Source organism: Onychomys torridus, chromosome 19 (assembly GCF_903995425.1).
Source record: "Onychomys torridus chromosome 19, mOncTor1.1, whole genome shotgun sequence".
NCBI classification, from domain to species: domain Eukaryota; kingdom Metazoa; phylum Chordata; class Mammalia; order Rodentia; family Cricetidae; genus Onychomys; species Onychomys torridus.
This window is the reverse complement of record NC_050461.1, coordinates 9,222,697-9,235,557: the sequence shown is the minus strand read 5'-3', so window position 1 is coordinate 9,235,557 and position 12,861 is coordinate 9,222,697. Positions and strand designations below refer to the sequence as shown.

Genomic DNA, 12,861 nt, shown 5'->3' with positions numbered 1-12,861 from the left:
GCTTATTATTATTGTGAATGTCTGGTCTTAGCTTGGCTTGTTTCTAGCCAGCTTTTCTTAACTTATCCCATCTACCTTTTACCTCTGGGCTTTTCCTGTTCTTTTACTTCTGTAAATCTTACTCTTACTCCGTGGCTGGCTGTGTAGCTGGGTGGCTGGCCCCTGGAGCCCTCCTCCTTCTCTAGCTTCTAGCTCTTTTTTTTTTCACCTTCCTCTCACTCCAGATTTCTCCCTCTGTATATTCTCTCTGCCTGCCAGTCCCGTCTATCCTTTCTCCTGCCTTACTAGTGGCCGTTCAGCTCTTTATTAGACCATCAGGTGTTTTAGTCAGGCATAATAACACAGCTTCACAGAGTTAAACAAATGCAACATAAGCAAAGGTACACACCTTAAAATAAAACCCTACTACAAGTTTGGGCCACATTATGCATCAGCTATAATATATAGCTCAGTTCTATAAACACAAACACTTTAATAAGAAGGGTTTGTTTCTCGCTATGAAATGTTTCACACTGATGTGTAAACTAGTGGATGTTTTTTAAGGAGCGTGCCATTAGATGGAGTAATTGATTTAGAACACAACAGTAAGGATGACAGATATCAAAGTTCAGATTAAACTCATTAGAAAAGAATCCACACAAAGGAAACCTGCCCCTCTGTCATTTACATCAAAGAATTAAAACCAATGCTTCGGATCAGACCGCGCTGTGCTTATTCGTGGGGCTATTTCTGAGATAATCATTGTTTGGAGCTGAAATTCCTCTCTGAACCACACAACACTATCTAAGTTAATTCAACACAAGGCAATAAATGAAGTGTGCTTTCTTTTATAAAAATAGAGTGAGCAGCAGAACCAAGGTCAGCTGCACATTTATTTCAAGTAGTAAAGAATGGTCAATAATGGGGAATAGTCTAATAAACTGTAGAAGAACAAAGCTGTTCAGATTGAGTAATCACCCTCCAAAAGAATATGACTTAATTTTTGTTTGTTTTGCTTTGCTGAGGCAGGATCTTACTGTGTAGGCCAGGATGGCCTTGAATTTACAAAGATTCACTTGCCGCTGCTTCTTGAGTGTTGGGATTAAAGGTTAAAGGCATATGCCACTGGGCCCACACAACACTCTTCTCTATTATATTGTTTTATATTGTTTATTTGTGTGTGTGTGTGTGTGTGTGTTAGTGTGTGTATGTACATAGGATAGTGAATGTGTGTGTGATAGTGTGTATGTGTGCGTGTGGTAGTGTGTAAAAGCCAGAAGACAACTTGTAGGAATTGGTTCCCTCTTTCTATCTTGTCGGCCCTGAGGCTCAAACTCAGGCTATCAGGCTTAAAAAGAAAAGCATCTATAATTTCTGGATCAGGTGGCAGTATTGTGTGCCCTGTGCAGTGTGAACCTGTCTGTAGGAATGGGGTCCTCTGAACAAATAAAGACTTCTGTAGGAAAATGATGGCACAGGGGTTATTATTTTACTATTTCAAACGTTATCTCTAATATTTTTATTGAGTTTTTAGTTAATTTTTTAAAAGATAATAGAGTGCATGTGAGTTATCTGTTAGATTCACAAATACCACTGAGAACTCAACTGTTTCTGGTATGAGCTGTTCCCTGGGGGATACAGAAAGCTGAGCAGGTTGTCTGTGTCTGTGGAGGCAGAGGGAGGGAGCCAAGCTGAGCATCTCCACCTACTGCTTCTGCTCGGGGCCTGTGCACAGTGATCCCAGAACCTTGTGCATTAGATATCATCCCTGCTCTTCGAGAGAAGGGGCCCGGGGCCCACCTGCAGAGCGGTCTCCCACCAAGTGTTCTGTCCTCCCCTCTCACACCCCCCCACCCCACCTCCCACTACCCCCCACCCAACCTGTCAGGCTCCTGCCAGAGCCTGCATTGTAACAAGTCCCCAGGGCATTCACAGGACAGAGTAGAGATTTCTTGCACTCTCAGGAAGAAAAGGGAAAAGGGACTTAAAAATTAAGACAGCGATTACATCAACCTGGCTTTAGAGCCCAGCCAACGTGTGAGTGAAGCAAACAGAAAAGCCTTTCCACATCTGGGCAAGGGTTGTCAGGCTACCGGGAGGCTGAGATCTCTGACCAGCTCGTCCTAGTGTGCTGGGCAGCCTGTGCTCTGCAGCTGACAACACGCCCTGATAGATGCACTGAACACAGCCCGCCCATCCCCACCTTCCATTTGTAGTGAAAAACAGCAAAGAACAACCAAATCAAACAACCAAAACCCAAACAAGTATCTGTGTTTCCTCAGAACACCAACAGTGAGGAGTACTGTGCCCAGCACTGCAGAGGCCAGAGGTGCTGGCTGGCTGAGTCCTCCTTAGAGTTCAGTGATGGATCCTGGAATTTGGCTGCCTTGGTTACGGGTTTTCCCAGGGCTAGGATGAATTCCTGGCGATGCAGAGTTCCCAGGTAGGGTGGTTTTCTCCTTACATTAAAAATGGTGCTTTTATTTTCTTTGTTTGTTTGTTTATTTGTTTTCCAAATTAGAGAAGTTTGAAATCATTTCTGTCCTTCCACTATATTTAATCACAAATGACATATTGGGCATTTCTTTCTGATTGTTACCCCTCTGCAAAGGGTGCTAGATTTTTACACTTTCAGAATATAATTGCACTCCTATTAAGTATGTTTGTGTTCTTTAAACACGCTTAATACAGACTGACATATTTTCATAAGAATTTTTAAAAACAGGGATTAAAATTAAAATGGCTGTCTGGCAGATCTCTATTGAGCCAAAGAATTCAAGAACTTGGAACAACTCACAGGCTTCTTGCATGATTTTAAGTAAATACTGTTAAATGGTTGAGCTGTAATATCAAACTGGTGGATAGAAAAAACAACAGCAAGAAGAAGAAGAAATTCAGTGTAGAACTTTGGGCTCTGTATATCTTTAGCCTTTGCTCATTTTCCTTCCACAGTGTCTTGGGATTTTATATAGAACCGTATTCTAAAGCCTCATAGAACATCGCAGGATCTCCTCTGCGATCCCAAGCAGTCGACAGGAAGTGGGATACCATGGCTTTGACAGTCCCTTCTGACCCGGTGGCTCCAGAGTGAGTAACGAGGCACCAACATGGCTTAGAGGGATGGTTCAGCGGTTAAGAACACCAGCTGCATTTGCAGAGGATCCAGGTTCAGTTCCCAGCACCCACATGATGGCTCACAACCACCTGTAACTCCAGTTCTAGGGAATCCGGTGTCATCTTATGGTCTCTGCAGGCACAAGGCACATAATGGTGTACATACACATGTGCAGGGGAAACACACACAAACATAAAATAAAATAATTAAAACAAAAGGAGGTACCAACTCACATAGTCCTGTATCAGAACTTAACCTCACCTAGATTCTGTGGGACAGGCAGCATAGTTTACCTACTTAAGTTTTATCCACTTAATATCCAGTTCAGAAGGCCTAATTCAGTTAAACTGTCACACACACACACACACACACACACACACACACACACACCAACTGATTTGCACAACACCACCAAAAACTGTGGTAATATTTTCACTGTGGAAAAGGTTAAGTCAGTCCCTGGCTGCTGGCAGCCTGGGTCCTCCCTGGGTCAACTCCATTATCAATCAGATCCCTAGAATGAAATTACTCTTTCAAAGGCACACTGCATTGAGACACACACCCCGATTTCTAAACAGAGAATGGATAGTTTATGATGACAGCTAAATAAGCTAAATAAGACTCCGCCCAAAATTACACAGAAAATGTGGCTAGAATGTTCTGCTTATGAAAGACTTCATTATCAAAATAAGATGAAATGGACGTGTTCACTGCACTGTGAGGACATGGGGCTTCCCCTCCGTTCAGTCCGATCTCCCATCTTCCCTTGTACCAGTGATGGGGTGGGCATTTACTTTTATAGGTAAATGGAGCTTCATCCATTTGTTGTTGATGCTCTCTTAGAACATTCCAGAATGGCCATGGCTTATCATTTGGTTCTGACTGTTTATGGCTGTACAACAAAGCTGCCCAGCAGATTTTGTTCTGGGCTGAGCTGCTCATTCGGTATCTGCCTTCTCTTCTAACACTTTGCAGAAAGGGATCTTTCTGTGACCACAGGCCACTGGTTTCCTCTTTCACACTGGCTCACAAAGCACCTGGCCATGGTCTTCATTTCTTAAGCCATAAGGCAGAGTTGGGCTCCCAGCAGAAACCACAGGCAAAGACAACAGCCCACACATCCCAAACTATCCTGTGCTCAATCTAATTGTTTGATGTTGTAAATCTTTCTTCCCTCTCTCAACTTTCCTGTTCTCTCTCTTCCTTTTAAAATAGACTCTAGGCCCAGCCCAGATGCAAGCTTGATGTGATATTCCCTATGTGCTCAGTCTTATCCCTCAGGAAACACTGTCTAGTCCAGTTCTGGGATGAGAGCTTATTGCCTTAATTTCCCCCAGATTCTAAGCAGACACATCACGTTTTTTCACCATTTTGCTATGTGCACAAACAAAGCACAGATATAGGGCAGTCCACTGGAACAAAAGGAAGACAGACTTACTGCCAGGATGAGTTTGGCAAGCTTAAGGTTGAGCGAGTCCGAGCCAGCATCCACCAGTTTATACAGGGCCTTCAGCAGGACGCTTCTTCCCTTAAACTTCCTGCCAAGCATGCGCCCTTCCTCCAGCGTGTGATGGAGCTGCGTGCAAGCCGCACACACGGCTTCAATGTCTTCTGTCAGAGCAAAGAGCAACCACCACTTACTCATTATGGTTGAGTTTTCAGACACATCAAACACAGAGTGTAGGGAGAAGTCCCCAGGCATTCCCTAGACATCCTCAAATTCCCAGGTTCAGTCTCCTATCACTGCCCTCTGTTATCAAATAGGATACAATCATGTTCTCATCCCAACACTCCACCTCCTAGGTTAACATATTTACTAATCACTCACTTAGCTCGTCTAGAACAAGAGCCTTGCAAAGCCTCTCCCTTGGCCTCCCTTCCGGGTGCCGCCCATCTGGACTCTGTTCAGTCTCGCTAAGGCCGGCCATTTGCATCTCTGCCTTCATTTCTTCAAACAAGTTGCATGACTCCACAGGAACCAATATTACCCTGTAGTGCCATTTATGTTTCGCATGTGAATAGGTGTGTTGTGCCACGTACAGACAGATGCTATATGTGAGTTTGGATCCTGATCAGCACACCGGCGTGGTAGAGCAAGAATGCCCTGTAGATAATCCACAACTTAACTTCAGGCAAGCTTGCCTTCTAAAGTATCTGTTGATGAAAACAATGAATGGTATGTTCCTTTCAAAATGACTCCTCTGGGAAAAGAGGTGTAGTAACATCCATCATTATTATCCAAGAGGAGACTTTTAAAAAGATGTGAGTTAGGAACGAGGAAGACAAGAACATTTTGATTTATAGCTGCCATCCCGAGGCCAGTGACTTTTCTTGGGGGGGGGGGTCAGTGCTGGAAGGGAGCACAAGAGGACATAAAAGAATTCAAGGTAGAGAGTGTTCTGTTGGGAAGTATTGCCTCTGACAGAGCCCATCACAAAGCTTAAAAGTGGGAAGCCGATCTTAAATAAATACCATAATGTGAGCTTAGACGCCGACACGGAGGAAGTGTGTACCAGCAAGGGGAAGTGACTCAGGCCGTTTTTAGCTCTTTTCAACAATAACATCTAAGAAAAAAAGTTTAAACCTCAATAGCCGAGTACCCTCCAAAGCCTTTCAGCTGAATAAGTGAGCTGGTGGGAAACGACCCAGACCAGCCGGAGATAGAGAGGGAGACTGAGCTCTGCTGTGTGAAGTGTTTCTGTTGTGCTGATTTTTTTTCTTCTCTGACTGGCCGTCTCTTCGCTAGTCCAGGCTTTGGGCCGTTCTCAGCTCAAGACTGTTGTAGCTTACAGAGGAACTGGAAACCCAGGCTCAAGGATCAGAGTTTCAACTACTGCTCAACTAAGCCCTCTCTATCAGTCAATTCACTATAAACGTTATAGCTCTCCGGAGGCTGAGGCAGGAGGATGGCAAGTTCAAGGCCAGCCTGGGCTGTATATGGAGACTGTTTCAAGAAGCCAGAGCAAAACAAAACAGAAAGGCACACGGCCCCCAAGACTTTCTAAGAGATAAAGCTAGTTAGGAGTTAGTTTCAAATGTAACCTAGGGTAGTACAGTTACCAAGCATCTTTGCCCCACAAAGTCACCCCTTAGTCACAAAGGGAAACCTAGCAGCCACACAGAGCCGGAGCCCGGCAGACACCACCTGACCCAAATGATCAAAATTCACATTTCCAGTGAGGATAGGTCAGCACATGGGCCTCCTGCCATGAGGCGTAAGAAAGATGCAGCATAGGTGTAAGGCGGGATCTGGGTCTCAGCATGAGAAAACAGGAGGAAAACCTGATGTGTAGGATGCTCTGTACAATAAATGGACTGTTTTTCTCACTTGTATCAGGATCATTAAAGGACTGTGGCAGAGGATTGAGATTTGTGCATCAGGGGCTTTCTTTTTCTAATTAGGAAATAATCATAGGGACAATCAGCGAAATGCAGGCAAGATTGGTGTGGTGTTGTATGGTCACTTCCAGATAGGGAAGAGAACACGCTTGCTTCTAAAGCTAACAAACAGAAAACCACAGGCTGAAGTAGCTAAGAATATAGATTTGGGCTTCTTTGTTTTTATTTTGTTTCATTTTGAGACAAAGTCTCATTGTGTAGTGGAGGCTGGCCCTGAAAATGTTAGCAATGTGTTCTCAAAAAAGTTCTAGAAACAAAACCAAACAGCACGGTAGGGGGCAGAGAGAGAGGAACACAGGAAGAGAGCAGGGAGGCAGTGTGGTAGAGCATCAATACCAGGGAATATGGGAGAAGGGCAAACAGGGTTTTAAAAACTGTCCTGTTAACTATTTTAACTAATCTAGTAACTAGCTACTTGACTGTCCTGTTAACTATTTTAACTAATCTAGTAACTAGCTACTTGACAAAGCAAAGGAACTGCAAGGTGTCAAGGAAACCAGACGTCATGATACTTGCTGGTTTAAAATTTGTCTAGGGACAAAGATGCCGTATTTCTTTGTTTTGCTTGCTGGTTCTGTTTTTGACACAGGCTCTTGCTATGGAACCCAGGCTGTTCTTCAACTCACAGCTTCCCAAGTGCAAGGGTTACAGGCCTGGTATCTCACACTTAATCTCTCAGTCATGTCCTAACTTTGCTCTATTTGGTTTCTGGTGGACAGAGTGCTGGGCATCCACTGAAGACTCTGCCAATGGAAGATCGGCCCTCTAGGCAGGCCACCAACCTGAAGGCTTCTGATGTGGTTTCTAATCCTTGCCCAGACCCACCTTTCTCACTGGATCCTTACCCATTTGCTGAAGGAATGGGCAAAGTTCACTGTCCAAGCTAATAAGTGGGTGGAAATAGTAACTCCAGGGGAGAAATGTTACATTCATCTTCCCAGAATTTGGAACAGCAAAGGGCTTTGGAGGTGATGTGGTTTCACCCATCTTTTAGTACAGAATTTACATGTAGCACCAGGCACCTGGTGTTAGGACCCAGGCCAGAAAGCCTGCCTAGAGAACCCACCCCATGGAGAACACAGCCTAGCCACAGCACAAAACCAAAAACAAAACACAACACAACACAACAACAACCAAACCAGCAAGTGCTGGCTGCTCAGGAAGCAGGTGTTGTGCCCCAGCTCCCTGCTTGCAGGTGTAAGGATGCATTTCCCCTGCATCAGTGTCTGCCATGCTGCTCACGCACCTGGGAGTAGTCGCTCAATTAGTCCTACTGAGGCCCACTGTGCACACGGTACTAAGCATGGCGCTTGCTCTGTGGCTCTGACCCAGGGTCCAGAGGATTCTAGTTCACCTTCTCAAATGGAATTCTGAAAAAGTTGGGGAGCATCCTCTTGGCAGCTCCCCATGTCCTCCCAGGAATTCCCCGCCGTGGCCCTTGGAGTGCTAGACCGGACACATGCCAGGCCACTTCTTGAGCTGTGTGAGTGGCCTTCCTGGCACACAACCTCAGGAGCAGACAGAATCCACAAAACCACCTCACAGTTCTCGCTGACCAGGCTGTGTGACCCACTCAGTTCAGGAGATCTGCTTTCCCAGACCTTCTAGAATGTGAGCAGTCTCCCTAAAGAGGCTGAATCGGCCTTTCCTCAAGCAGAGGATGTGTATTAACATGCACTACTGGGGAGTTTTAGAGGCTGGCTCTCTCAGGACATTCCAAGTACAATTTTGCTCACTAACACTTTGGTTTACATATTATTTACTATACACACTTACAGGGTAAGCAAATACATGACATGTTTGCAACATATGCACAGAAATGATGGTCAAAGTCCACTGAAGACATCAGGGCCGTGGGGAACACAGACACTGCCAAGTTTTTATTTAGCACAAGGACTGCTGATTTACCCTTTTCTAATCCGTGCAAAAGCGGTTCAATCTGTGTTTTCCAAAAGACTTCATCGACTTCTATCTCCGTCTCCTGTTCCTGTAAGCTGGCTCTTGAGGCTGCAAAGGAATCCGGAGAAGGAAAAGCATTGTGAAAAGGGACTCACAGGGCACACTCAAAAGCCTTTCCTCTGCATGGCTGAGATTAATAAGCAACAGAGTCAAATCTCACTTCGCTCTGAGTCCCAACTCTAATGAGAAACATGGGTCTTTTTATCCAACTACCCCAAATAAAACTCGGATGAGTTCATTCAAAGACAGAATTTACAAGTGGGATTAGAGTGCTCTGAAATGTGCTGGCTGTAGGAAAGCAAACTGGTTCAAGTTATTTTTTCACTTAAACTTTTCCCTCTGTAACATAGAATAGAAAGCTATATACATATATATGTGTGTGTACGTGTGCATACATACATACATACATACACAAAGACTAGAAGCTGAAAACACTTCATAAAAATCTTGGCCCTTTCAGGAAGACACTATACAGGAAGTACCACCAAGGCCATGCTTTCCTGTGGGGGAGGGGAAGGTATTGGTTTCTCCGCCCCCCCAGGTCTATTATTGATATGTAGGGTGACCTTTGTCTATAGTTTAGACCCTTCCAAGCCCGCTCCCTCATCAGCAAAAAGGAGAGTGTTTGCTTTTAGGATTATGAAAGCTAAATGTTACAATGGAGGCAAAGCTCTGCCTGGGGGCCACACATCCAGCGACATTGAGGATCTGTGAACCTCTTTTCCCTGACTGAATACATAGGTCATCGCTGATGTGTGTCACCCCACCCCCCCCCCCCCCCCCCCCCCCCCCCCGTGCCAAGTGCTGCACAAACTCTAGAGGGCTGTGGCTGCTGCCAGTGCCTGCATGCAGGCCGCGGGACTATTATGGGGAGCATTTTCTTTCCTCCTCCCTCCCCCGCCCTCTGAAACAAGGTCTCACACTGTCCTGGAACTCACCATGTAGCCCAAGCTAGCCTTGAGCCCACAGTGACGCTCCTGCCTCGGCCGGCCAGGATTCCAGGTGTGAGCTGGCACACCCAACTGATGCCCCTGTTCTGCTGTTTGGCTTCCGAAGATGGAGAACGTGGAGTCCAGGTAGAAGCCAGGGTTATTAAATTATTCCCCTAAGGTCACACGACTCCGCTGCCCTTACCCTTCAGTTTCATGGCAGGCCAGCAGACTGAAACAGTGTACGAAATAGAATTCATAGAGAAAGTGGCAAATCAAGATTCCACCTTGCATAGGCAGTATCTCGGATCACCAACTGGAGCTGGAGTGGGCACTGCTCCGTGGAGGCCTTCCTCTACTGTCTGCCTCCTGTGCCCCTAACCCGGCACAGAAAAATGTGCATGAAATGTTGGAGATCATAGGAGCAATCGGAAGAGTCTATACACACAACCATCTTTATTTATTTGTGTTTGTTTATAATTCTTGATTTATTCTTGGTGTCTTTTTTCCAGACTCTAGCACTTGCATGTATACATACCCATATGCAGTTACATACATATATACATAATTAAAAGTAAGGTTTTAAAAAAAATCTTCTTAACTCTTCCCAACTGTCTGTATGAAGTGAAGAGAACGATGTGTATAACGCACAATGGTATATGTTTAAAATTTAATTTGAATTCAGCGATGTCTGAAATGACCCTTCAAGTCACCAAATAGGAAACTTTTCCCCACACAGCACTGATGTCTCCCAGGAGAAGCTATCTAATTCACACCTGCCTCTCAGTGCTCAGGCCACACCACTGCACTGTGGGAATGTCTACTCCCTGTTGTAAGTTACCTTTATCAAACCTTGCTGGTGCCAAGGAAGGCTGAGCATGGGAAAGCCCAAGCACCAAAGCAAACGGAATTCTTGACAATTGAACTATGGTTAAATGGTAAAGACACAATGTAGTCGAAACAGGAAGACTTTGGCTAATCTAGCCAACCCATAAGCCAGATGTCATTGTCTTTAGGGGCCAGGTGTGGGGCAGGATTCAGAAATGCCTGGACTTCAGAAAGGAAGCAGTGTTCACAGCAGGGTCTTTCTTGAGCAGCACCCTAGAGCACAATACATGAACAGTCACACTAACGGGACCAACACTACAGCTCTGGTCACATCTGGTGTCACTGTGTTTGAGAGATATTTGAACTTGGAGAACATTGAAGTTTGCAGAATGGCAGTTAAAAGGCTGTAGACCAAGACCTTAGCCTTTTGGATGTTTGAGTATGCCTGGATAAAACATGTATATGAATCTGAAAGTAAATATGAACATTCAAGCAGTATAAAATACCGCTGCTCATATTTCTAGGTAACTAACCTATTTAAAGGCCAAAGTATGTAAACAAAATCAACGTGTATGAAGGCAAATGACAAGCCAGAAGTTGATAAGTCAATAATAATACATTTCCTTGACATATTTATGAAACACTTAAATTTACTAGAAAGTGGGCTGGGGAGATGGCTTGGTGGGTAAAGAACCTGCTGTTGCAAGTTTGAGGATCTGAGTTTGGATCCCCAGGACTCATATCAGAAGCCAGGCACGGAGACGGGCAGCTCCTGGGAGCTCACTGGTCAGTTCAGCATAGCTGAAATGGTGAGCTCCCGGTACGTGGCAAGAGACTCTGCTTCAAAAAAATAAGGTGCAGAGAGACAGAAAACGACACTGACCGTGACATTATGAGAGCATGGACCTGCTCCCACACACCAGAAAACAGAGACTAGAAAGTCAGACTTTCAGTCTGTCTGGTCTTCACAAACAAAAACCCAACAAGCAAACGCAGTGTGCTCTGCCGTGTACGGCTGAGAGAAAGTACAGCTAGAACTCATTCCTGCATGAGTGAATCTGTCCACATTCACCTGGGAAGAGACACTTATCAAGGTGAGTCAGAAATCACGGAAGTTTAGCTGCTCCGGACCCTTCTGAAACCTTTCAGACACATTTTGAGAAGTTAGCTACACTCCGTGGTATCAGGATTTCTTCTCGGTCTTCTCTCAGGGATCCCCATTCATGTGGTTGTGTCTGGCTATGTGTGGCTTGTCATTTCTTTGTCCCCACCACTTCTATCCCATATACTATTCCCAGTTAATTCCAGAAACAGAAGTGTGCAAGCGCACACGCGCGCGAGTACACACACATGCACACACGCACATGCACGTGCACACACACACCCTTTGTCTCAGTTTTGGGGAACAACATGAAAATTGAAAAAGCATTTTCATCTAGGTTCACAGTTTGCTAAATATAAAAATTACGATTCAACAGGAAATTGGGTAAGTCAGGCAGAAGAAGTACTGTCTGTTTTTGAAGATTCTGCTGCCTCAGTGGTTACGGTTGTTAACCACAACTTTGGGTTTTGGACACAACAGCTTGACACAATGTTAGGATTGGCTGATGTTTTTAGCATGCAAATGTAAAGCCCCTGGTAACAGCGCTGTCTTGGGAATTGGGAGGACTTGATTCTTCTGAGTTCTAGACTCCTTCCCTGTGAGCACTGAGAGCCTCTTTCCTGACAAAAAGCTAGTTAGAAGACACTTTCCACCAGTGCTAGCTTGTTGCCATTTATTATCATTTTTATTTTCATTGAGACAAGGTCTTACTGTGTAGCTCAACCCAGCCTGCAATTCATAATCCTGCCTCTGCTTCCAAAATGTCCAGATTATAGATGTATACTCATCCAGCCTGACATAAACTTTTGGGTGAATGAAAAAAATAAAGTAGCAAACACGCATACAGCCCTGACCAGCTCTGTCCGGCGCTGACATTGTGCTACATTTGTATCTTTCTCTTTATATACACACTTACAACCTTGTAGCACTGAAGCCTTCTTTATGCCTACCCTGTCCAAGTCCTTCCCCTTGGGGGTCACCAATTTCAAAATGAGGGTGACAGAACATTGTCTTTCCAGATGCGGTACTGAGATCCCTAACTTAACGTTTCATCCGCTGCTTGTATTGACTCCAGTCCGTGTTATAAATGTCTCAATGCCACATCTTGCACCATTTCTAGCCCTTGCTTGGTCTGTAATACTATTTCCTTCGGCAGAATAAAGCTCCCCGAAGGGCTTTCATAATAAAATGTTACAGTTTCATTTAAGTGGGCAATGCTTTTGAACTTGAGCTAAGAACTACACGGAGTAGTTTGACAGTAGCTAGACAGTTTGGCCAGCCTCCAGATATCTTTACTCTGTGATGTCTGTGAGCATCTGTCCACACTGAAGGCACCAGGCTTGGGTACTGGTAAGACTGAAGTGAAATCATGGAAACTTAGGGCATAAATATTGGTTTCTGAGCAAGTTGGTTCTCGTTCCTGAAGTTGATGAACAGAGAATTGTTAATCAGGATGCAGTGTGGTACTCTAGACACTCTCCGACTCAGCCTCTGACTTCCACCTGACATTTATCTTTGAAAAACAAGACCCATTGACTTAACAATGTGGA

At 44.8% G+C, this 12,861-nt stretch overlaps 1 protein-coding gene across 1 annotated transcript in view; it reads right to left on the bottom strand.

Annotated features, from left to right (window-relative positions):
- The window catches only part of Armc2 (armadillo repeat containing 2), a 117,997-nt gene that overhangs the window by 64,768 nt on the left and 40,368 nt on the right, over positions 1 to 12,861 (bottom strand). Inside the window, exons 9-10 of the mRNA XM_036168994.1 lie at positions 8,402 to 8,500; positions 4,533 to 4,705 (exon numbers count right to left, since the gene is read on the bottom strand). Of these exons, the coding sequence (XP_036024887.1) occupies positions 4,533 to 4,705; positions 8,402 to 8,500 (272 nt within the window). The remainder of the gene's footprint in view (positions 1 to 4,532; positions 4,706 to 8,401; positions 8,501 to 12,861) is intronic.